The sequence below is a fragment of the Pocillopora verrucosa genome, chromosome 9 (genome assembly GCF_036669915.1).
Source record: "Pocillopora verrucosa isolate sample1 chromosome 9, ASM3666991v2, whole genome shotgun sequence".
Taxonomy (NCBI): Eukaryota; Metazoa; Cnidaria; class Anthozoa; order Scleractinia; family Pocilloporidae; genus Pocillopora; species Pocillopora verrucosa.
In genome coordinates this window covers 10042128-10068204 of record NC_089320.1, presented here as the reverse complement: position 1 = coordinate 10068204, position 26077 = coordinate 10042128, and the positions used below count along the sequence as shown (strand labels likewise).

Here is a 26077-nt window from a genome sequence, read left to right as displayed (position 1 = left end):
AACCAATAATAAAATCATTGGTGTATAAATTTGTATCTCTCACATCAACATGAAGTGAATCACAACTTAGTTTATCACATTGTTCATAGTTATATTACTACTAACACTCCGCTAGGGCTTTGCATTATCTAAGTTCTTTTGACTTAGTTAAACTTTCTAGGAAAACCAGTCAGATAAAACCCGCATTACTCTTGAGTTGGTTTCCACTCTCCATGCATTGTTTGCAAAGGAGGATGCGTATAATGTAAATACACAATTTACCGCAATGCCCGTGTAGGCGCAAGAATGTATAATTTTTTTAATGGTTTTTCATAGTTTCGTGTTAGGCGTTTAGTTTCTCGTCTTCATTAGTGTCCTTTGTCAGTTACCAGTTTTGTACTTGTTATATTTATTTGCATATCGTATATATTCTGTTCGCGCGTAATTTATTTCGTTAGTTGTTTAGCCGAGTTTGCGGAACATATCGAAACATATAGTGCTTTCTGTTTCCCTTTTGTTGTCTTTTGGTTTGGTCACATTCGTCTCGTAAGTGTCCTTGTTTATTTCGCCTTGTCGTTTTCCAGTACTTTCACTTATACTTTGTAAGTTATTTTGTGCTCATTCGTGTGTTTGTAATGTCGTTATTTTCAGTTACTGTGTTCAACAATGTGTCATGTCAAGTTTGTTACATTTTCAAGAACGGAAGTTTGTTCTGGTAAAGTTGGATACGAGTGATCTGCGTTTGCGGCTATAGCCCGGTATTTCTTGTTCCTGTGAGAGGTCAATATCTTGCCTTCGTTATCTGAAGAATTATCTAAGAGGCACAATGGGAGAAGAGAGATTGAATGGCTTGACACTTGTGCATGCTCATAGGGAAATTGCCTTGGATTTGGATGAAATCATTAACTTATTAGCTTCTCTTCATCCCAGATGAATGAGGATGGCCAGCATTTCATGTAGTGATGACTAAGAACTTCTACTTTGCCCTGCAACTTTTCTTTATTTTGAACTTAAAACTAACTCTGGTACAAAACATTTTCTTTTGCCTTGGGCTTGTAGGTCAGGAACCTCCTCGTGGTGGAGCCTGGGAACATTTATATGGCTATTACCCGACCGGACAATGTGAGATCATTGAAATATTTTCTTTCCTTGTTTGCTTGTTGCTTGTTGAGTAGTAACGCCTATGATATGTTGAACATTATTTCAAATTTTCAATTTCAAATTTTCATACTCTTTTTGATATATTTCCAAATATGCACCAGATTGCTTTACAGTGCATCCAGTCCCCTAGCAAGCTCAGGGCTACGCCCTTCGATTTTAAGTCTCATGGAATACATGGACAAATTTTTTCTTTTGGTACAAACTGGTCACACAAATCGCTGGATCCACCGCTGACCAGTTCATTAGCACTTAAAGTCTTTCTTTTGTTTTCCTTCTACGTTGTTACAATTTTCATCGTTTGTATGAATGTGTTAGCGCAAAAGTGTTGCGGAATTTATTCGAATTATTTAAAGTTTAACTTGATCGTTTGTAATGTTTTTTTTTTTCGCTCGTTAAGGCTGTAGTTTGTAATCACAGTTGAAGTTATATCCAGTGCAGTTAAAGTAACCCAGCAACAAATGCGTAAAGTTCATTCTTTTTTCTCAAGCTGTACTTTAAAAGTTTCTGTCTGTAACTTTCTGTTTTAGTTTAACCCCTTTGAATAATTAACCGTTTCAGGGAGTCGCTGCCATGGCAGAACAACCAAAAAAGCGCGCACAAATTTTACTTGCTGGAGGTTCCTCTGCAGAAGATTACACATAACGACAGAAAAATCACAGATAAGCTGCACCAACCTGAAAACGTCCCTTATCCCTTCCTCTAAAGTCACTTGGACAAACCATGTCGGTTTATGCAGAACAATGCGGATAAGTTGATTTTCAAATCTATCACTGACACAAACGTAGTGACGGTATCCTTATGCTTACCAAAACGGTATAGATACAGTAATAATATTTCAATTTACTTTTTTTTCTCCCAAAAGTTGCATGGCTAACCACCCTTGCGAGTTGGTTCTCGTCGTTCAAGATAATTATGGACCAGAGACAATATTAAAGAGGAGTTCAGAAGCTGTCCACAGGACTGTTAAAATACTTACTGCCTGCAAATCCTGTCAAGGATTTCTTCAGTCCAGGTGCACATGTACATTGTCCTGTTGTCTGAGTTCTAATAGACAATTGCTACAGACTCTTTGAAACTGTGTTCAAAGAATAAATTGAAACAGATTTGATCCTTTATGAACAGAAATAGTCTCTGATGTTAATTTGTGATAATCATTGAAAAGTTGTTTCTTTGCTTCGCTCATGAGAATGAACATCTCTTAACCCTTTACACTCTTAGATCAGTATAAATATTCTCCATACTGTTCTCTGAACATTTCCTATGATGCCGACATGGAGAATTTGTCTAACAATCAAGAGCTTGTTTAGTCGGTGATTAGCTCCTTTATTCTCCTGACCTTAATGTTTGATTCAGGCGTGATATGGTAAGGAGAAATTAGATGCTAGTCACTCTTCGGGGTTAAAGGGTTAAAGAATAAGTATCCAGTTTTCCCGCTCCCCTGTAGGGCTACGTGACTGAACGTATGTCTTTTGCTAGAACCCAAGCTTCCTCTTAGACTCCACGACCCTCAGTAATGTGGGTGCATATCCCCATCATGTTTGTTACTCTCAAAGTGTTTGCGTTGCCCAGCTAAAGAAGTAACTTTAATTCAGATATTGTGTATTTGATTTACACCAATACTTACTTCAGGCCCAACTCGAGAATTGTTTCATTTAGTACGGAGCTATCGAGTGTAAACCTATGAAAGCCATGCTCGTGATAACCTGCTAAAAAACAGGGTGACATTCACGATATTCGAAGCGTCCATGTCCTGTTCATTGTAATTTTATGATGAAAGAGAGAGAGAGAGAGAGATTAGTTAAGGAAACACCAATGAAGTCATTGGTCCTTCGGCCGGTTAACTTTGTTCCAACAAACTGTAAGTACTGAAAGGATAGTTCAGTGTCATTCAGTTCACCTTTTATTAGCGGGTTATCACGACAATGGTTTTCGTTCAACGAAAACCATATCATGATTTCTTACCAAAAAAGTGACAGGCATTGAAAATGGACGCTATCCTTATTCTTTACATCCTCACAATAAGACAAAATGCCCGAAAATTCTTATTCGGTAAGTTGACATGGTGTTCTCTTAAAACAGTGGAGCGGTTGATCAGAATGTCTCAAAATTGTTCGCTGTAAACGCACTTGTGCGCAACACAAGCGTGCGATTTGGCCAAGTCGCGCGATTGAGGCCTGGCCTGGTGATGTTCGCCAAAACAAAGTTCTGCGTGGAGTTGCCCTGCACCTACTCCAAGCGGCTCTCTAATTGTCTGCTTATTGTGGGATACCCTTAACTAGTCCAAGTTCCACGGTTAAAGGAAAATGTTTTTTCTCCTTATTTGTGCTGCAACCCTATACATCGCTGTTATTATGAGCCAGTTTCAAATGTCTCTTACCTTCGTATGAAAGACACGATGGGAGCTTTACTTTTACAGCATTTTCTTCCTCGAGGTCGTTCTTTGGTTTGACATCGTTATTAGGATCAGCCTCAGATTTCCCATTCATCGAATTTTTTCCGATTGGTTGTCGTTGGTGGCTCATAGTAAAGAGAAAGCAATATTTAAGCTGCTGATGTTCAAATGGGATCGACACATGGTAACAAATGCAACTTTAAACAAACAAGTGAGACCCAAGTAAGAGGTCAAAATCAAGCTACAGGTACCTTTTTCAGGAATTCTATTTTCCTGATAGTCTTTTGTCCCCATGAGCCAGATATGGGTACTAGGCGCCACATCAGGTTCATACCATGATTCAGTGCACACCTTGGGTGTAAAACAACTCTCCTATGAGGTGAAGTTCGTGCTCCGTTGGTAAGTACCATCGCGTGTGATGACACCAAGTAGTTATTACTTTTGGTAGTCTAAGGAAAAAGGTTAAAAACAATATTGAATAAATTTTTGGTACAGAAAGTCTCTGCAGACTTGAAACCTTCCATTATTAAAATTTACATAATTAGCGCCGGATGAAAACAAGGATCTCGGATTTCATTTTGAGGATGGGTACAGTGCGTTTTATTATAGTCCTAGTACGATCGGATAGTATCATAATAAAACTTTAAAGCAATAACGCTCAAACAGATGCTTGCTAACACTGTAGAAACTAAAAACTAAATTCTATATCTTAAAAGAGTATAATTCAAGTTAGGAAGCCACCGCGAAGGTCTCAGGAAGGGTCTTTTAAAACCTTGATTGTGAAAGACACCCACCTTTTTCCTCCTAAGGACTCTGGGAACACGAAGATTATTGCGACTAAAAATTCAACCTATTCTGTAAAATTGAAGTTTGAAACAGTGTTACCCAATTGATCCGACAGTTGAAAAAGCTACCGAAATATCTCAAGCAAATCTTGCGTATAAATCCGACAGCTTCTTTGTGACGTATGAGCGCGTGCGTGCCAGTGGTTCTCAGAGAAATCTGATTGGATAAAATGTTAAGTTTGACTCGGTAGTACTTCTGCGTTGTGCGCATAAATGATAAACTATGAAAAACGAGCTCGAAACTTGTTTGTTGTTCACTAAAATCGTTCCAATGATTCGCTGAACCAAGCCATGGGGTCAAGTGGTTAGAGGAGAATGTCCTGGCTTGGTAAGAAATATGAAGTCAAATCATCGGTGCTCCCGCTTTCTGGTACAGTTTGGAGTTGTACCATAAAAATGAAGCTCATTCGGGGTAGACGGTGAGTGGTTTCGAACATCATCGTTTACAGAGCTTTCGTTAGCACAGTCGTCTAAAGACCGGTCATGCTCTTACGCAGACTGCAGACCGCACAAACCAGGCAGACCTCACTTTGTTCGCTGGAGAATTTCGCCTCTTAGAGCTCGCGAGACACTGACAAATTCATTCATGACCTATCACGTAATCGACTTCGATACGTATCCAATTTCACCAGTATTTTTTGTTTTTGTTTTTGTTTTTTTTTTCAGCCTGAGGGAAAAAACTACGTTTTCTCGTTTATAAAATTTTATTTTACGCCTCGGTGGACGTTAAATGAAAGAAAAAACTTTGCTGGGAAGTGGTTTTTGACTGGGTGATAAGCGATGATAAATAACAGACGAGTGCCTTTTTTATTTCTGTTCCCGTTTCCCGCTTCCCGCCCTCAGATAGATCCCTCTTCCCACCCTCTTCCGTTCCCAGTTCTCCCCCTCTACTCTAGAGTACTGATTAAATATCATCTAAAGACATCATTTGGAAATCATTTTCGGGCCCTAACAAGAGATCATTTTGCCACAAGTTATTTTTTTTGTCTTTGGTTGGTACAAGGAATGAAACGATCTCCCAGGACAAGACGGACGGGCCATCTGATGACGTTTCTTTTTTAGTCTAAAATGGACGAAACGAAATAAACGGGACCAAGAAGTGTTGAGTGGCTTCGCTGCCCTGCTAACTTTTTGTTCCTGACCTGTCCCCTCTTTGTCCTTCATCTTCTGCCGCTATTCAACTCTTACTCAGTTTTCCAAATCCAATATGGCGGTCTGCACGGTCCGCAGTCTGCGTTTTATCCAGACCGTCTTAGAACTGATCAATCATGCGATTCATTCCACAAGTTAGCGTTGAATGAAATGTGTGACATTTTTAGTAAAAGCAAAAATCTATAATATATTTAAAAGAAAGGGCGAAATATCTGTAAATTTGCAAAAGCAAAGATTCTTTTGTCGGGAAAAAAGTAGTAAAGACATAAAGAAAGCCGCGGGTTTGTTGAAACTGGAAACTATAGTCTTATCTGAGCCCGCGCTCTAAGGAAATTCCAGAGAGGACTAAAGAGACTGGGAACAAGTATAAGAAAGGATTGGCTGATGAAATTACCCTAAGGATTTATTTATGATTTTTGTAAATTTAAAATTCTTTTCGTGAAAAGGTTATTCTCAAGACATGCCGACCGTGGACGTTAAGCGAGACTTGTTATTCAAGGCCATTGGAAAGGAGTACAGTAAGTATTATCGGTTCTTGTGTAATGCACGTGGTAAGATTTTCGAACAAGTAGAAGTGAAATACAAAGGAAAGTGAAATAAAACAGGAGTTATTTGTTCCAGCGGATGAAGAGTTTGAAGAACTGTGCTTTGACTTTGGACTTGAACTGGATGAAGTGGTGAGTAGCATCTGCATTATATTCATGCCTTGTATTCTCCATTTGTCAAAGAAAAGCAGCCTTTTTATGAGTACTATTTGGAATAACTGGAGTTATCTGGGCTTCCTCTAATGGACAGGATGGCAATTTGGTGTGCACGCTATATTTAATCACGGATAAAATTCTATAGAGTAAATTTGTCTAACAAACAAACTGAACAAAACCTGATCTTGGAACCTTAATGAGAAATTACGCACACTTTAAAACAAAAATCAAGTAATCAGATGAATTTTAAAATTTGTTACCAAAATATGTTAACCGTTCGTCACTACTCAGTCACGACAGGAGATGGATACTAGGAGCTGCTACCAGCATATACAACATACCTCATTTTGTTGTTGGTGTTGTTGTTGATGTTGTTTCTTTTTTGTCCAACAAGTTTCATGAGTTGTGATTCTGTAATCCACACAGGTTGAGGAAGGTGATGAAGGAGTCATCTACAAAATTGAAATCCCAGCCAACAGGTGGACTACATTTTATTTTAATTATAAACAACTTCTGGACTACAGGCATCATGCTAGATGTAGAAAGCTTCAATCTAGAAACATTTTTTTAACTGTTATGCTTTTAATTTCCTTCATCCTTTGTAGTACCAAAATAAATATGTGTGTCAATAATTTTTTTTGTTTAATGTTTATTTAAATTACTCCATTAACTTGATTATAATTTGATTACACAGATATGACCTTCTATGTCTGGAAGGAATCTCAAGAGGAATTCAAGTTTTTCTTGGAAAGTGAGTTTATTAGAGAATCCTGTAATTGAATTGTGACAATCACTCTGACGAAGGGCTAAGGCTTGAAATGTCAGCCTTTTAAACTCTTTACAGTGGCCAATTTGCATTTTCAACTCAGTTGATAACACCAAATTACCCTATTGAATTGTGACAATTGTTTTGTTAAAAAAATCCTTTAGTTTCTGCTGTGAGGTCAATTCACTTAATTCACTCAATTGATAAAACCAGCTTATCTTGTTATACTCCCACTGATGCAGCACCTCTGACAGTCTCTTTAGAAACTCGCCCACTTTATTAATATGTACCAAACCTTTCCGCATTTAGAGGCTTTCCCTCATTCCTTATATTTCAGGATAAAAGCTCCTAGATACAAAGCTGTGAAACCCAGTGGTGCTATGCAGAGATTAAAAATCTCCAAAAATGTATGTATTTTCTTCCCAGTCCTTTCTTGATATACCTATAGGGCATGTTGAGTCTTGTTTCAAGTTTTAATTTCTTTCCATGCTGAAAATGAATCTTTAGTTTAATGTGAGTCAATGCACATAATGTGTATATTTTCCAACATCACAAATCAACTAAGTTGTACAATATAACAAGTTATAGTGTTATAAATTACAGTCTATACATGATATAATGTAAAATATTATGGAGCCATTCAGCATAGTTGTATACGTGTGTATAGAACAGTCTGTAATCAAACAAAGGGTTTGTTTCACTCAACAGTAAATCCATTAAACCTATGATTCCTTGAGATTATCTTTGATTTTCTCTGTTAAGCAGAAAGAGAATTTAAAAAAAAGATGTCCTATTAGAGGATGCTTTCATGATAATTATTTAACCACAGAAGTAAAAAGCAAGCTAATTGGAAAATGTGAGGTTGTCTGGTAAAGAGGAAATTGTCAAGTCCTGGCACTGAAGGAGTTAAATTTCCTACCATTTTGGTCCATTCTGAAAGGACAAACATTACTTAGATGTCATCAAAATCTGTGGATTATGTTAAATGTTCATTAGAAAGTTGGAACCCTCTAATGAAAAACTTTCCTAAAAGATCTCTCCTAGGAGAATAGTCTAATTTTCTTAGACTACCTTATGACTTCAAGGAAATTTTGCTAAGTTTTTGAAAATACTAAAGAATATTGAATTGCACCAAGAGTAGGCTTCTTTATTTTTTAATTACATGGAGTGTAATTTAAAGAAGTGTGCTCCAGTGATTGTAAATTTAAGTGTGGTTCTTGAAACTCTTTTTGTTATATTGAGCAAGTGTTATCTCTTGATGAGTCATTTTGCCAAACATGTGATGGCAAAAAGCTTGAAGGGATGTTTCTCTGTTTTTACAGACAGCTCTTGTCAGACCTCATTGTGTTGCTGCCCTCATAAGGAATATTACTTTCACTCAGGTAGTGTCATTATTATTTCATTTTTAAGTTTTTTACTTAGGCTTAATAGAATCAATAAGCAACATCAATTTCATACTTCATCCTTCATCTATTTCCTGTTTATGAAGAGGGTCACCTATAAGCTTGTTCTCATTATAACTTCTTACACTCCAGGAAAGTTATAACAGCTTCATTGACCTTCAAGATAAACTACATCACAATCTTTGTCGACGTAGAAGTCTTGTTGCCATAGGAACTCATGATTTTGACACACTGCAAGGACCATTTTTGTATGATGCTCTTCCTCCTCAAGATATCAAATTTATACCTCTTAACCAGGTGAGACATGATACAGATTTATTTACCACACTGTGAAAGATTATATGGACTTAGTACCATAGCTTAGACAAAGTGATATGAATTTCATTCAGTTATTATAAGGATGACTCCTTACATTTAACAATTAGGTTAGATTTAAAATGGTTTTGATGAAACACTGGATGAGATTGTATCTGTGCATATATTTTTGATGGTGTTAGCAGTGAATTACACAGATTAAGATTGCCTTAAACCCATTGAGGATACATGCTCCCTGCATAATTTAGATTATTTTGTCGGTAGCATTTTAGCTTAACTGGAACACTCACACCACAGGACTTCTGTGTTCCTAAAATTAGAAACTTTATGCAAATAACCAATAAAATATGTTTCATTTTAAATTTACATGTATGACAAAAAAAAACTATACCCTGGTTTATACCACATCTCTTTGAATACAATATAGCCTAATGGGAAGTTACATTGAGATATCTTTATATGGACCAAATTTAAAACTGCAGAACTATTTTGTTCAAATCTATTTATGGTCTTGGGTAGTATCTTGGGATGTCTTGTAAATCAAAGAACTCATGATGTAAATGTATGTACACTTTTTCTGCAAACTTGTTCAGTATTTTAGCACTTTGATGATGAATGTGCGCCTAGTAACCAAGAAACTACGGTACCTTTTCATTAAAGGTAACCAATTCTAAAAATATGATTTACTACATTTAAGAACAAGCTAATGGCATGTAGGTTATAGTTTGAATGGAAAAGCTGGCTCTACAGCAGTAGATTACTAATAGTTTTGAGGTGAATATTTTTTTAGCCAAATGAGAAGCATTTTTTCTCATTGGCTGAAAATTGATTGATTAGAAGGCAAGCATACCTGTATGTCCTCTTAGTCCAACTTATTTTCTCTTAGACCAAAGAATTTACTGCTGTTGAATTGATGGACTTGTATAAGGTAGGAAGGAGCTGAATACTTTCAAAATTAATAATTTTTTCCTTCCCTCTAGGTCTTTTGGGGTTAAGCTGTTGGTTTGATCTGCATCAAGAATTTTTTAAATCTGTATTACCTTTACAACTACAAAACTTGAAAAATCCAGGGTTTAATCTGCAAAAATTGTGATATCTTCCAAATTTTTAGGAAAAACAATAATTGTTTTTGTGGAGTGGAAGTCTATCTTTACTTCTCTGTTTGCAATAAGTTAACTGTTATTTATACTGTGAGACCATTTTTTTTGGCCTCCTCTTTTTGCTTGTGGTTATTTATCATTTTGTTTATTCTGTTTAAAGGGGGAAAGCCACTTGAAACAGTACCTGCCAATCATTCGGGACAAACCAGTTTATCCTATCATATTTGATGCCAAAAGTGTTGTGCTGTCAATGCCACCAATTATCAATGGTAAGCTTCAAAACTGATTTGAATTGATTTAATTTCTTTATACTGTAATACAGCTGATATGTAGCCAATTTTGATGGTGCATCATTTATTTGTAAGAAGGAAAATTTGTTAAATGTCAGCTATGATTAACCATGACCAAGGCAAAAACCACATGTCTACCAGGAAGTGATTTCACTTTCTTTTTGATTATACTTTATATTAGTAATTGCTAAAAGATTGGATATCAAAGGGGATCATTGTTTCATTTTACGCGTGTTAAGTTTTCAGTTATAACCTTGAGGCTGTATACTACTTGTGGATCTGGTAACACTTGATTGGCCATAGAAATAAGGCACTACTCAAGACCCCTCTACAAGCTTGAGAATGATCATGCTATCTGTAAGAATGAAAAAGGGGATGAATGTAATGATGTTACTTTTTGCCCTTGCTGTAAATGAAAATCTTTCTGCAAAAATTTGGAAAAATTCTCTAAGCTTAGTGTTTTTAAAATACCAAATATTTAACCACATGCTTCGTATGTTAGGTGAACATTCCAAAATAACACTCAACACAAGAAATGTCTTCATAGAAAGTACAGCCACAGATCTTCACAAGGTATAGTGCTTAATTGCTGATGAGAATGAATACATCTGTGTTAAAATTTAACATGAAATCAATGTAACTAATGTATTTCTGTAAATCAGGTGACCATGAATGTTTATTTAATATTCATGGCTCCCTGCAATAACCAATCTTTTAGTAGCAAGTTTACATCCATAAACCTAACCTTAAACTGCAAGAGACTTTTATGTTTTTTTTTTTTTTCTTTATTTATTTTCTTGGCTGGTGTTTGTATGAAAACAGAATCATTTCTCTTCATTATTAGGCTAAAATTGTCCTGGACACACTTGTGACAATGTTCAGTGTCTACTGTGAGGAACCATTTGTGTAAGTGTACAAGGAGTATTGTAGTTTATAAGACAAATTGCAAAACAGGTCCAAATTACTTTTTAGGTCGAAATGTGATTTTTAAAGAACAATAAGATAATTTTGGCCTACAAGCACTCTTTTGTATAACAAATATTACACTGTATCAGTCCTTCAGATTTCTGCTAAAGTTCTAGTCTAAGAAAGATGTCTATTGAAACAACTTTGAATTATAGTTTTTTTTGTTTCACTTCCCTGAAAATATATAGCAGATCATCTGCAGAAAATAAATACAGGGTGATTCCACTGATGTAAAGAAAAGTCTCTAGGGCAAAGTTTGGTTTGATTTCCTTTAAAAACAAACATTTTGACCCCAAAGAAGTGACTTTAGCTTCACTTAAGGTCAAATTCGATTGATCTTCTTTTGACTCAAACTTTTTACATTACTTGTAGGTTGAATCAATCTGTAGGTACATTTAAGGAATATCAGAAGGCTTAGTTTATTTGGTAGCTGTGAAACTCACTGGGTTTATTTGACACTTTAAAAGGCCAAAATGCCGTATTAATGAGATATATTTAATTTGTTACCAGACCTTAAATGTTAACCTTTTCTGTTCCAGGGTGGAATCTGTTGAAGTTGAGCAGCCAGATGGATCAGTCCTTGTTTATCCAGTATGTTACATATCAAACTCACTTCTGCATCATAGCCAGCTTACACCACTCTAACCTGTCCACAAATCTTTTTTCTCGTGTCCATAGAACTAAAAAAAATGAAAGCCAGCAAAATCACCTGAATAAGCTATGGGCTACATGTTGAGTTGATCTTTTCTGACACTTTGACAAAGGTGTCAGATGACACACACAGCAGCACTGTTCATCAGTCCTTTGTGTGAAATTACCTAATTGAATCTGTACTAAAAGTTGCCTCTGTTTCCTTTTCACACTAGGAACTTAAATATCGCCATGAAGTGGTCAGTGTTGAGCAGATTAACAATAAAATTGGAATTAAGTAAGATGTTGTTTTTACTCAGTTATGTACATGTAGCAAGATAGCACACAGTTCTTAAAATTAATTTATTGATCTGATTAAATTGTTTCTGCCTGTTCACAGGGAATCTCCAGAGAGAGTTGCAGAATTGTTGACAAGGATGTGTCTTCAAAGTGAGGTTACTGATGGTGGGAAAAACGTCAAAGTAGAAATTCCTCCAACTAGAGCAGATATCCTTTCATAGCATTTATTAATCTTGCTTTGAACTCTGTGGTTTTTATCTCAAAGAAATGTAATGTACCATAACCACAGTGTACTTCTGTTCATTTCCATATACATCCACAATCCTCTTGCTGAGGTGTTCTTTTGAAAGAGAAAGCACTTGTGCGCAGGTTTTGTGGCACAATTTGAAGCTTACTGATTAAATCTATATGTCTTGTGATTCATTTTCTTCCCACTTCTTAGCTCTGATGCATTTGTTGGAGAATGTTCTTCCGTGTAGTGCTGATTACTGTTGGAATCAAATGCCATTTTACAGCACCTAAAAAAACTCACTTTCGTCTTATTACATGACTTGGGCCTTTTAGAGTCTAAATTTGCCATCTCAAATGTAATGCAGCAAAAAAGGTGAATAGTGTAAGTCCATTGTCAAACCCTTGGGATGTTAAAAGCAGCTTAATGAAGCAAGGTTTGTTGCTCTTTGGTTACTCATGTTATTTTCTTGACACTTCACAAATATTATCCACGAGTGTGATGTAATTGAAGATGTGGCCATTTCTCATGGATTTAATAATATTGTAAAGAGAATACCTCCAACCAATACTATTGCTAATCAGGTAAGATGAGCAAAACTTCATGTGACCTCTCTAAATTGGAATGTATTTGATAATTAGCTTACTTGGTTTACGAATCCTTTTTCTATCTTAAATTTATACACCTGCGTAAGGAAATAACATTTTCAGGTTGCAGATTGATAGGTTGTAGATCTTTGATTAGAGTAATCAATGTATAATTGATATAAGTTTCTCCATCACTTTTTTTAAAGTTTTATGTCAGTTAATTAGTGTCCTCAATTAGCTGTTCTGAAATAATTTTTTTCCTTTTTTTTAATCCAAGTATACATTTGTCAGCTCTTGTTTACTAAATCATTGTGCATGTAAATATAATGTAGGTTAGGATGTTACAGTCACAGTCGTTGCAATCATTTTGATCACAAAGCAGAGAACCCGGGGTGATTAACTACTGCAGCACCAAAAGTTTTGTTACTTCTTTTGCAGTTCAAGTTGAACACACTCTGTGATCTGCTGAGACAAGAAATAGCTCAAGCGGGCTTTACAGAAGTTTTAACCTTCGCTCTGGTAAGAGATTTTTTCCCGGATAGCTTTTCCCAGCGATTTCAATACGTTATGTTTGTTTGCTGTATTTGTGTGTTTTGCGTGGCTCAATGCTTCTGTTTATCATCATCAGAGAAGAAAATAATTCTAATAGAACTCAATTTGGCTCTTGTGTTCTTTACGTAAATACTTTTGTCAATTCTTATAAGAAAAGTGACACATCAACCCGAAAAGTCAATGTTTAAGACCTCTTCTCAGAATTGGCTTTTGTTTGTACATCCTTGGCTGTAATTGTTCTCAAGTCCTAACGATATCTCTCTTCTTTTTCCAGTGTTCCCGTGATGATGTTTCGGAGAAACTCAAGAAGCCTTTGTCGTCTTCAAAAGCTGTTCACATCGCAAATCCAAAAACACTGGAATTCCAGGTTTACTATTTTTTTTTTCTTTTCGTATGGAATTAAAATCTTTAATTTTCTTTATACATGTATTTTAAAATTACGATTATATTTTTTTGTGCGAGGATCTCGCCTTTAAATCGGTGAATTGAAAAACCTTCGGTGTGTAAGCGGAGGAAGATTTAGAAGTTATTTCGTTTTGTCCCTCTTTGTCGTTTGTTCTTGTTATTGTGGCCTGTTTTAAAGAACTTAGCAGTGAAGCAGAATTTGTATAGGTGGAGATAGCGACCTGATCACGTGCGGTCTCTTATGTCTTACACCAGTTATCTTTGAGTTCTCGTGATATTTTTCTTTTCTCTGATCGGCTGCAGCTAGGTTTGAATCTTCCGCACTCATCAATAAGCACTCTGACCATTTCAATTACTAACAGGTTGCAAGAACAACACTCATTCCTGGCATCCTAAAGACCATTGGCTGTAACAAGAAGATGCCTCTTCCAATGAAGCTGTTTGAAATTTCAGACGTGGTACACAGCGATGATCAGAAAGGTACAGTGCGATTTGTTGGTGTTCTTTGCACGACTTATACACTCACTACTTAATTAAATATTATTTGATTGCGGCTGATAAACAAAAAACGAAATAAGCCGCGCAGTAAAAACGCAATTAAATAAAGCATAAAAAGAAGCCTGAAAAAAAGTTAGACTTTAATAGGATTCGAGCTAAAACCTTTCCGATAACAAGTGAACGTTACTAGCAACATATTTGAAGCGAGGCACACTTTTTACAGTAAGACCTTGTCTTAGTCACTCGATTAAGCAAAAAGCTATTCAAAATTTTGTCTTCGGTGGGTATGGACAAAATAACCAATGCTCCATGGCTCTTTTTTTCTTTTTCAAGATGTTGGAGCTCGAAATCACCGTCGTTTCTGTGCCGCGAATTACAACAAGACGCCGGGATTTGAGGTAAGGTCACTGTCGCTGTAAGGGAAAGGTGCTGATTGATTAGGCACGCGAAGCTACGTTAAGCAAGCCTCGCGGTATTTCCAGCACTTTCCCTCAATGTCCATCTGAAGTTCGTTTGAGATCCCTTTTAGTTACGCCTTAAGTGAAGATTTTACCTATCTCCAGGTCATTCATGGTTTGTTGGACCGCACCATGCAGCTCCTTGAAGTACCGTACACAGAGGATAAAACGTCAGCACACGGATATTATCTGGAGGCTCATGCAGGTATCTGTGTTACTCCCTAAAACTACAATTGATAAAACAAAATTATCCATGAAATATTTTTTAAACGACTGAATGTCTAACTTATTGCCTGGGTAACTACCTTAAATAAAGATGTATGTTTGTTTATTCGCAAGCTGGTTCGCGCGTTCATTAATTTATTCATGTGATAATTTTTCAGATGAAACCTTCTTTCCTGGTCGATGTGCGCAGGTGATCGTTAACGGAAAGCCCATCGGCATCATGGGAGTATTACACCCAGAGGTTGTCAGCAACTTCGAGTTGAATTTACCATGCGCAGTGCTTGAACTGGACGTGGAGGAGTTCCTTTGAGGGAATCAGTAATTACTGAAATCAATAGCTGAGTTATTCAATAGTTGGCTGCCTGAGGCTGCAGAGAAAAATGAATTTAGGAAATATTTGTGAAGTCAGAGAATTGCCCACTTGCTCATTCAAGTATGCTGAAACACTTGAATTTGCATAACCTTGGTGATGAAGCTTTCTACTTCCTGTTAAGTCATTTAGAGCCGTCGCTCTCCATGCGATTTGACCAGTAACTGAATAATACCCGCTATCTCATTGGTCGTTTCCTCTAATTTACTCCTCTTGTTTTGACCATACTGGCGCACAAGTCTGAAAGTTTTTGCTAGATTTTTTCCGATTTAGAAAGTGAAGGTTCAGAAGGCTGAAGCTGAGTAGGAGCTGTTTAGAGGTGGAAAATAAAACAGCTCAAATATCTAAAAGTGCTTAAACTGAAACAAATCGAAATTTTGCTTAGTTTGCCGGTCTATTCGAAAAAAGATCGATTTCATTTTGCCGTTTGCCTGCTCAGTTATAAATCAGAAAAGGTGTGAGCAACAATTAGTAATGCGCTCGCCTATGGCCTCCGTGCTTCCTGTTAGTTCTCAAATCATTTTAACTTCATCTGTGTCTCTAACCTACTGATTGAATAAGGTGAAAAAGGAATCTATTTGTGAAATAGATTCGGCTGTCTGCCTACATTAATTTTCAAGAGCTCAAGAAGGTCACCCTAAGATAAGTTTACTCAGTACTGTGTGTTTTAATTAAAAAGTTTTAACCAAGAAGTTATAGTATTTCAATGCACAAATTCCAAGACAGTTAAAAAAGGCCCGATGTGTTGAATAGCAAGGCCCCAGAGGAATGTCGGGTCTCTTCCTAGATCAGCAAATTCCATCACTGGTTCCCATACCACTCTGCTGCATCACTCTTCTGTACATTTAACGCCTCCATTGCGCCGACTACCTTAACAAAACTAATCTTATTATAACGGCCTGAATTTTGTTTGTGTCCATGAAGGAGAAGAGATCTTGACAGACCTTTTTTCAGGCACTATGAACAATTATGAGCAACTTAACGTGCCGATAAATCCCTCACTACAATAGCTGTTTTTCGTATGTATATATGTCGTGAGGGTGAAGATGAACTGCATTTTTCAGTGTAGGATTATAAAAATGAAAATAAACAAAATTAATAGTAGGTTTGTTTTAGGGATTTATTATTAACCGCAAAGGTCAGATGGAAGAAAACCCGTGTTTGCTATCGATGACACTCATTGATATATGCCACATTTATCATTTGATGGATTGATGGATTCTCGTGCTTTTCGCTTTCCTTGAGGTCAAACCTCCAGAACTGCAGAGAAACAAAAAAGAAAATTGTTTCAGATTTTCTTCGCGACCTTGGCTGTTCTTGCCGCAGCGCATGGTAATTTCAAAAAATCTTAACGAAGAATCCTAACAAGATTTCTTAGGGATAAAGAGTGACGTTGGGAAGAAAATTCACCAGAACTACTGTAACTGAAGTTTCCACGTGAAACAAGACATGGACATGCACAGTTATTGCGCATCACAAGTACAAAGAGAGGGCATCCTACCAGAGGGCATTTCACCCTTAGCTGGGTGAAATGGTCTGCGACAAGGTGTGGGCATGCAACCCCAACAACTGATAGCTACACGGAAAGCTGACAGGAAACAAATTACGACTGAAATCGATACGACTTACGACGTTTGCAAATAACAAACATCCATGGGTCATGCAAACTGTTTACCAAGATAAGCCAAGAAATTCTACAGGTGGAAGAAAAATTTCCCTTTACTTCGTCATGTACCGTTACTAATTTCGCGAGCCGAAACCAGAATTTTTTTTTTTTTCGGTTAAAAGCGAAATAAGATTTATTTTGTAAGACCCGACGTTTTGACATAATCCCTGGATACAAGCTTTTTAACCAATCACAGTTTACTCCTCTGGGTCTAATTAAGTAAACCTTTCCACGAGAAATTATCGGACTTCCGTTTCTGTGTTTAAGATCAGAGCGGTAGGCGGTCCCGTCTGTATCGTGATCTTGCAAGGTTAAAGATAACGCGTAAGCGATATCTCTCGCTGATTAGTTACTGTGATCAAACTGAAGTCTGCCAAAGAATCGAACCTTTGTTTACAGTTTCATTACCCCCATGGTGCACCAAACAGGCGTACACTGTATGGTTAACGAAATGTTGCCCCGATTTTATGTAAGACTGGATCATGCCTTTGGTTTCCTGGCGGTGCTGTTGTTTACCATCAGCAGATCTTTAGAGGTGAGCTGTTCTTCCTTCCGTTTTGATTCGTTTAGTTAGTTCAGGTCTTGCAACAGATGAGGGGAAACCCAACCCAGGAATATGTATACTGCATGGCTTATTTTTTAATTCCTCAGCATGGGAAACGTTTCGATAATCTTGATTATACCGAGGATTGTTCTCATTTCTCTAACTTATGATTTGCGATAATACAAACGTTTTGAGGGTTAAACATGGATTTTATTTCTCTCTGTGACTGCGTTGAGAGCGAAGTGGACCAACTTAGATGCATGGCATGTTCATCAACCGTTTTGTCCAAAGAAGCACGCACGGACGATTAGAGATTTTAGCAGCTCTCACAAGACATTTTCCAATCGAACTCTACGCATGATTTTCGTTTCCATTCACATGAGAAGGCATCTAAACATTCTCAGATATTTTCAGTGGAAGGTCAGATACTTTGCAAACTGTGATTTTAAAATACCCAGAAATGAGCGTGCCCTAGAAGTCTTGGTTTATCTTTTAGGAAAAGTCATTTCAATCAAACTATTACAGAAAATTCCATTGCAGTCGAAGACATGAGAATCTAATTTGTTTAGACAGACTTGTGATCAAGTGCATTCCTTTGATTATTTATTTATTGAACCCTTTCGGAGAAGAATTCCATCTAAGTTATTTCGGAGTTCTTATCAAGACTGTCAGAAATTAAGTCAAGATTGTATCCGCTGGGTTGATATTCAATGATATTTAGTTCCAGAGAGATTTTAAGTGTTTATTTTACTTAAACAGTTCAGTTGATTTTTCTTTTTCGTGCTTTGCCCGGTGTGCAGCCAAAAGCCACGAGTCGGATCAGACAGATTTTTACAGAATTCTTCATCCATTTATACCAGTTTTTTAAACATGCTCCACATTTTCAATTGTCTGGTTTTCTTCTTATCCAGAATCCTGATATCCAATCTGATAAATGGAATTCGCAAGTAGAAAGTTATGAATCAGCCATTTGGGAAAGGAGACCTTCAGTGCGTAAGGGAAGACCACCGGGTTAGTGAGCTGTTTTTGACTTGCAGCGGGAATCTCAACGGTGGATGTCCTTTGATCCACCTTGGTTGATAAAATTGATATATTGCAACAACGCCAACATATTCGCGCCAGGCAACACACACCATTCCAACAAAACTCATCTGATCGATTCTTAAAGGACTGATGAAGACCCTCCTTCCTTAACATAGCTCATAGGTGAATATTCAAAACAGATTTAGGACCCGACGAGAGTCAGATTTCACTCAACTGTATAAAATACCTCCAGGCCTGAAATAGCTCGTTGTAATGCTGGATTCCCCATATCTCAGCGGGAAGATTTTCAACTCCGAGGAAGGCGATAAAAAAAACGTCACGAGAAAAGAATGAATTTTCAGGGTCCTTAGTCACCAGCATGCTTCTGCCCAAGAGTTTCTTCCTGTGTTTGGGATTTCATTTGTTGGATTCGAGCGTTTGATCCAAACATTTTATAGATTCTCCGACCCTTTCCTCTTTAACCTTAGGTGGGTTTACTAAAATACAGTTGAATCGGTTGTTTTATATATTAGACATTTTGCATTTTCACACTTATCGCAAAATCACCAACCTTTCATGGCAAGTGAAACGCATGGCAAAAGATTCCGGCTAATTATTTCTGTCTTAATTAAAGTTGCCATACTTTGACAGGTTGCTGCCCTCCTGAATTGTACCTTGGGTTTGAAAACAGCACTTCATACAGTGATCATGACAATCGTGTCACAAGTGTTGACGCACCCTGCAGCAATTACGCCGACATAGATCTACAACAGGTTCAATTTAGGAGTGTTAAGTTGGCAAAGATGACTGATGCGATCACGATTGCCGTCTGGGTTAACTTGCAAACCATCCAGGGCATTCAGCCAATTCTGGTCGTAAGAGGACAACATGGCGAGCTTCGATTTGAGGTTGCTGAAGGTCACGTTACTTGGTTACACACCGCTTTTCGTCCACCAATAGCAACATTTGCGCTGATAAGCAATAAACCAGTTGTGAAAACTCAATTGTGGACACATATCGTAGCGCTATATGATGCTCACAACAATCGTGCTGCGGTATTTGTGAATGGGAAGGAAATACTTCAGGGCCCTAGTGCTGGTGGATCATTGGATCTAGCGTGGAATGAATTCCATGCTATTGGTAGATATAGAGTCAACAAGGTACTGGAGTTTAAACTGAGAGGGCTTCTTGACGAGTTCTACATCTACTTCTGTGCTCTTCCAAACATGGTTATTCAAAGATTTTTTCGAATGTGCCACATTGGTGGAAAATGCGCACCCTCACGACCAGGTAATTAAGTTTTAAATCATTTCGTCAACAATCTCTGATGTCTCTGCAAACGTCAGTAAGTATAAACCTTGTAATCACTCCTCTCACCTTTACCCCAATATAGCGGAGATATCTTTCCGAGCTGATCTTTTTCATGGTACAAAAAGGAAACTGTACAAGAATACATCTTAATTGCGGAGCAGAAAACCGACTGAAAGAGCCTTTAAATATTATTCATCCGCTATAATTTTTCCTAGGTCTCGATAGGGTGTGTGATGTCGGTGCTTTCCTTTGTTGGAATAGACGATGCATAAGGCAAGAGTGGAAGTGTGACGGCGAGAATGATTGTGGAGACTGGAGTGACGAAATTGGATGTGGTTGGTTCTACTTTCACTAATTTTTTCATTTTTCGTATGTAGAGCTACCGTAGGTTTAGTTTCATGTCTCCTCCTGCTCATGAGGTAGCAAGGTCTCTGAGCGAATTTGTCGGCTACAAGAAAAGAACCTTCAATGTTTCACCACCTCATCGCATCCAATCGTGTTTCCGTGATAAATTGGGCTAGATGAGATCAAGATATAGCAAAGCTGATTGACATTCCTTAACAAGCAACAGCATCATGAAGTTACTCGATGCAAGAGGATTTTTTCTCGTATCATGATGACGATGATTTAAAATTTTACCAACAGATGGTTTTTGTGCCCCTGGCGAGAAATTCTCTGTCTTTCAAGGACGATGTACGTTGTGCTTTTGCATGGGACGTTCTCAGAATTGTAGCAGCGCAAACGTGTACCGCGACAGGGTAGGTCAAAAAACTTGGTGTTAACTTAAGAATTTGGTTGCGAGGAAGCAAGTGTTTATCGTGATATGCCTCACTGATACGAATTTTATTAAATACTTTCCTTCCTTTAGTAATGTTTGTCTTTATCCAGATCACTCTAAAATTAACGACCGATAACCGTCCACCTAATGTGCCACTGGTGGGTGTGGATGGATCTCAAGTGTCCGGTATTACCTATACTCTTGATAGCTTAAACAATGAGCTATCGGCCCATAGTACGTCGAAGGGAGGAGTGCATTTCTGGGCTTTGCCAAAAGAATTTTTGGGCAACAAAGTAAGTTTAAGATTATATGATTGTGAATATATGTGAACTGCGAATATTCATTTATGATTACAGTTTGAATTGTCTTTTATGTCACAGCGTTGACTTAGCACATTTTCTTGCTTACAGGATTGTGTTCTTTCATTCTGTATCTTTGCTGTAGTCAAGATTTCACGAAAAAAATGAAAATTTTCGGTGTCGCCTCTAGCGAATGAGAAAATTGGTAGCAATGGTTGATTGTAGAGATTTAAATAGAGCTGGCTCTGTAAAGATACACACCCTTATTAAGGTTTGAATTGCTTTTTTTTATCGAAGCTGACAAGTTATGGCGGAAAACTACGTTACGCTGTCAAGTACCTCAGTGGTAATGCGTCGACGGATACTGCAAATGTTCCATCGAGACAAGTGAGAAGTGCAGAAGAAATTCTTACCATTAAGTCCTTAATGGAAGAATATGCCACTGGTGATGTCCGTGACGTAGACGACAATAACATTGACGTTGACACCGACGCCTCTGGAACAGAGGACCCTTCTTTGGATATGTCAGAACATATGTCGTCTACTATTTCGACGCAGTTTACATCTAGAAGCAGTAGAGTTAAAGAAATTCCTTTTATTTTACCCGAAACTAACGCAACGTCAAAACACACTATTAGTACGGATGGCTCTAGAAACGTTACAGAGAACCCTGGAGCTTCAACTGCAGCGATAAAATTCTCAACCGAACGAACACAAACACAACGTCCATCAACACCAACCATACACACAGGAAACATTTTGATAACAGAAAATGTAGAAACAACACCTACTGTAGAGGTTGACAGAGACACCAACTTAAATACTGCTTCGGAAGATGGAGGAACAACAAAGAGAGTTTTTAGTTCAGTTCCTTCTAAGTCAGAGCTGCCGGTAACTACCGCAACTCAACTGACGAAGGGGAAAACTCTACCATTTCAGACCACTCAAGAAACTTCTGATCGATTAATTGCGAAATTAACACCAGACCCCTCTCTCACAAAATCGAATCCTTGGCCTGAAAGTCGCAAAGAAGCAACCCCAACTGTTTTCTTTTCATCCTTGAGCATCCCGAAATCTATTTCGGAAGCAATCGCAACGACTCAAAACACGTATGACACAACAACGAATGCGTCAATAGGCAGGGAAAAAGCCAAAACAGCATCCTCAACCTACAGCAGTGACAGTCCTTCATTAGAAATGGTGACAACAATACCAGACAAGGCTTACACGACATCTAGTAGGATATCCTCTAGTGACAATTTACCAGATACTAATACTTATCCCTCCGAGCCTAATGCACCAAACAGTGGTCAAGATGGGCCACCCACCATCCTACCTTATTCGACCTACAGCACTAGGGATCCTGCTACTGAGATGAGACCACCAGAAACGTTTTCCACTTCCACTAGTCGAGTCACCGAAATAGAAGAGGATTCAACTAGTGCCGCGGCAGTGCCTTCCTCAGCCTACACTACCATGGAGCTTATTGATCATTCATTCACAGAAATGTCAAAAACTGCTCTCCACAAGACGGATCACATCAGCATTGAGGGGGCTACTACAGAATACGTTACAGTACCTCCAAGAATGTCTGAAACGACAATGATAACATCGAGTGGTGCTAAACAGGAAATGACAAATACCGTATCTGTTTCACCCGACGGTACTGACGTTTCTACTTTGAGAACCGATACAAAACCAAATACGTTTCACAGTACTACTGATGAATCAACTATTACCAAAAGTGAAACAACTGGTATTATATATTCTTCCCAATTTTCTGTCAAAACCACTTCCCATGGAATTAGGACAATTTCAAGCAAGACGAATGATAACGAAGATGCCACCACCACTGAAACATCTCCTTTGGCTTACAGCAATGAACAACTTTCTTCGGAATCTTTGCCATCCGTAACAGATTCGTCTTTTACCAAAGTATCACCGGACGGTGAAAATGATCTTCCTACCGCCCATATCACACACCTGCCTACCACACAAATACCAGATACTTCTCAAACAGAGAGAGTATCAGACACCGCTTACACATTAACAACCTCAGTCGATGATGGAGATGAAACCACTTACATCCCGAGGTCTTCAGACTACAAAACTGATGTTCCGTTCTCAAAAATCGTGACATCGACAACAGATCCTTCATCCATGAAAACCAGTGAATCCACAAATGTACAATTTGAAACAAGTGCTACGATGCCTCCTTTATCCTTCAGTACTGAAAGACCACCAGATGTATTTCACGTAACAACGAAGAAATCAACGGATAGTCTAGATGGAACTTCCACTGCCAGTGTACATGTACCAAGTACTTCGTACAAACTGACGGATTCATCTACCGCTGGCAAAGATGAGGCAACCACTTCCATTGATCTATCAGTTGTTAGTAGTGAAAGGCCAAGTGCCAAGAGAGAAATGACTATAGCACTAAGAACAGATACAACTTCTGTCGATGGTCAAGATGAAACAACCTCTTCCTCTCCTTCTTCAGCCTATAGCAATAGCATTCCAACCTCGGAAACCGTAATAACTGGTACTGTAGAAGGAATGAGCACCAACGTACCTCCTACGACATACAGTTCTAACCAAATAGCCACAGAATACACCAAAACAGTACCAGGTATATCTTTCACAGAAAGAGGTGCATCTACTGATGGAGTAAATGAAAAAATCATGACTGAAGTCTCATCATCCTACATAAAGAAAGGACCACCCTCAGAATCCTTAACAACCAAATCAAGTGCCTCAAGCACAACAATGGTTCCTGGTGAAGATGGATCAACCACTGGCTTGTATCCTACAGCCCACAGTACTGTTGGGCTTACCTCGAGAACGACAACAAAGAAGCCAAATATGTCACCTTCAGACGTGGTAATGGTCAATAGTGGAGATGGATCGACCAGTAAGCCTCCTCCTTCAGACTTTAGTACTGTAACTACTACCGTGGTAACTGAATCAACGATACCTAATACGCTTTACACAAAAACGAAAGCCTCGACAGGTCAGATTGATGGAAGGGATGAAAAGGCTACTGCTGCACCTGCCACATTCCACAGTACCAACAGAGTCACTCGAACGATGGCGACTGCAATTTCAGATGCAGTCTATTCGAAAACGATGGTAGTTACCACTAGTAACAAAAAAACAATCGATGAAACGGGGAAACCAACCTCAGAATCCGTATCCACAGTATCTGGTACTTCTTCCACAGGTCCAATATCGGTCGATGGTGATGATGAAACAACCACTGATGTGTCTCCCTCAGCCTACAGTACTGATGGGACTACCTCGAGAACGGTAACAAACACACCGTATACAGTAGCAGTTGATGGTGAAGATGTATTGATCACTACCCTTCCTCCTTCAGGCCACAGTACTGACACAACAATCATGACGACTGTATCAACAATACCTGAAACAATTCATGCATCGACAAAAGTATTGACTGATCAGACCGGCGCTACCGATGGAAGAACCACTACCATGCCATCCACATCCTACAGTACTGACAGAGCCATTTGGAGAAAGTCAGCAAATGTTGCAAACGAATTTTACACCAAAACGATGGCAGCTACCATTGGCGACGTAATAACAGTCGACACAACGGACAAGCAGACTACAGAAACCCTTACAACAGTATCAGGTACGTTTTTTGCAAGTTCACCACTTGGTGGAGGCAGAGCAACCACTAGTGTGCCTTCTTCTGGCCACAGTGCTCCTAGAATTACCACGACGGTAACTAGACCGCTAAGTATTCAGACAATGAAGACAACAACTGCAGATGCAATTAACGCGAAAAAGGTAATGACCACCTCGGGTTACGAAAAAACAACCACGGCTGCGTCTCCCGTCACTTACAGAAGAACCGGTGCTTCCTCAACAACAGTGACAAAAATAGCAGATATGGCTCTAACAAAATCAAGGTTAACGACCGGAACGGATGATGAGACCACCACATCTGTGCCTTCTTCAGCCTACGGTACTTCCAAGACTACTTCCCAAACAACATCGTCTGCCACGACATCGACAGAAGAACCGACGTCGCAGACAGAAACACAAGGTTGTGTTTATTTATTTACTCACAAAGTCGCATACCATTCAATACCATGAGCGTATCATATTACATCCCGGCTCTGTACCGTTCACGTCTTTTCTTTTAAACACTTCGGGTGGATTTTAGTTTTAAAGTTGCCAGGCGACTGTGCAGAGATAAAAATTCTTTTCTATGAAATTATATCACTTAGAGCCCCCAATTACTTTTAAAGTCAGTGGAAATTTTTATCCAGCAAAAAGCATGTGCGTCACTAAGAATTGTCCTTCCCATTGCTTGTGTAATGAAGTTGGGACCCTCAGCTGTGTTCGACGATGTTCCTATTTGTGAAGGTAACGAAAGGTAGCGAAAGAGAATTAGTGTCGCGTACTTGTGAAAAGAAAATTTGTTTCAGGGTAGATGGCAAAAGGGCCTATCTAATTTTGCTAAAGAACTTCACAATGCCACCATCAACACCATGCGTTGGGCTATTTTTTATTTAATAAGTTCTGTACATGACACGTAAGCAGATCTCCTCTTCCCTAACATCTTTGAAATTTTCGATTCGTTGACCATTATTGTTGAATTTTTTAGGAGATGTAACACCCTCAACCCCTGTAACTCAACCCACAGCCCCTCCGCCTACTACGGCTGGGAAAGGAACAGAGGCAGTGCGAATTATGGTATGGATTATATAGAACTGATTTATCCAGTGTTCTCGTACTAGAGAGCTGGTTCTGGAAAATCGTTTTAAGTGACTTCAATTATCCGTTAACGCTTGGCCACCCGAGCAGATATCATCTTTAGAATAAAGTAAAAGTAATTCTTAACTGATGATTTTTTATATTCACTGAAAAAACTGAAAGTTCAAGTTTGCTTTTAAATGATTTGCAAGGTAGACAGGGAAAGAGGGTTAGCACACATTATATGAATGATTTTCCTTCCATTATTTCGCTCATAGGGAAGAGATGGCAGCGTAATTCTCTATCATGGAGTCCAATCAGGCTCTGGGAATTACCAAGCTGCTGTTGAGATCAAGCTTATTGAGGTATGAACAAAAATATTTAAGTTAGAGGATTTATGTACCTTA

General features: G+C 38.3%; 3 protein-coding genes across 3 annotated transcripts in view; all 3 read left to right on the top strand.

Moving 5' to 3' along the window:
- The first annotated feature begins 5899 nt into the window (after nucleotides 1–5899).
- Nucleotides 5900–16428, top strand: LOC131793797 (phenylalanine--tRNA ligase beta subunit-like). Its single transcript, XM_059111276.2, has 21 exons — nucleotides 5900–6047; nucleotides 6151–6206; nucleotides 6657–6709; nucleotides 6925–6981; nucleotides 7334–7403; nucleotides 8319–8378; nucleotides 8532–8696; nucleotides 9601–9642; nucleotides 9975–10083; nucleotides 10607–10677; nucleotides 10949–11010; nucleotides 11610–11661; nucleotides 11937–11998; nucleotides 12101–12207; nucleotides 12713–12813; nucleotides 13255–13335; nucleotides 13643–13735; nucleotides 14136–14253; nucleotides 14605–14669; nucleotides 14835–14934; nucleotides 15113–16428. Exons 1-21 carry the CDS (start codon nucleotides 5990–5992, stop codon nucleotides 15262–15264), a joined length of 1734 nt encoding a protein of 577 aa, XP_058967259.2. The 5' UTR covers nucleotides 5900–5989; the 3' UTR covers nucleotides 15265–16428.
- A 427-nt stretch (nucleotides 16429–16855) lies between these two features.
- Nucleotides 16856–23892, top strand: LOC136283480 (mucin-2-like). The gene is made up of 8 exons (XM_066172433.1): nucleotides 16856–16870; nucleotides 17465–17525; nucleotides 19209–19847; nucleotides 20084–20203; nucleotides 20514–20626; nucleotides 20757–20939; nucleotides 21243–23828; nucleotides 23878–23892. The coding sequence occupies exons 1-8, from the start codon at nucleotides 16856–16858 to the stop codon at nucleotides 23890–23892; spliced, it is 3732 nt and encodes a 1243-aa protein (XP_066028530.1).
- Nucleotides 23841–26077, top strand: part of LOC131793817 (basement membrane-specific heparan sulfate proteoglycan core protein) — a 35996-nt gene continuing 33759 nt past the window's right edge. The window contains exons 1-3 of the mRNA XM_066171884.1: nucleotides 23841–25017; nucleotides 25582–25670; nucleotides 25949–26035. Coding sequence (XP_066027981.1) covers nucleotides 24036–25017; nucleotides 25582–25670; nucleotides 25949–26035 — 1158 coding nt within the window. The 5' untranslated portion in view covers nucleotides 23841–24035. The remainder of the gene's footprint in view (nucleotides 25018–25581; nucleotides 25671–25948; nucleotides 26036–26077) is intronic.

Bases quoted from the DNA above. Each gene is read 5' to 3' on its own strand.
- LOC131793797 (XM_059111276.2), top strand. From the start codon at position 5,990: ATGCCGACCGTGGACGTTAAGCGAGACTTGTTATTCAAGGCCATTGGA. The intron at 6,048-6,150 runs GTAAGTATTATC...TATTTGTTCCAG, and splicing joins GGCCATTGGAAAGGAGTACA to CGGATGAAGAGTTTGAAGAA. The intron at 11,662-11,936 runs GTATGTTACATA...TTTTCACACTAG, and splicing joins GATCAGTCCTTGTTTATCCA to GAACTTAAATATCGCCATGA.
- LOC136283480 (XM_066172433.1), top strand. The intron at 20,627-20,756 runs GTAGGTCAAAAA...GTCTTTATCCAG, and splicing joins CAAACGTGTACCGCGACAGG to ATCACTCTAAAATTAACGAC. The intron at 20,940-21,242 runs GTAAGTTTAAGA...TTTTTATCGAAG, and splicing joins AAGAATTTTTGGGCAACAAA to CTGACAAGTTATGGCGGAAA.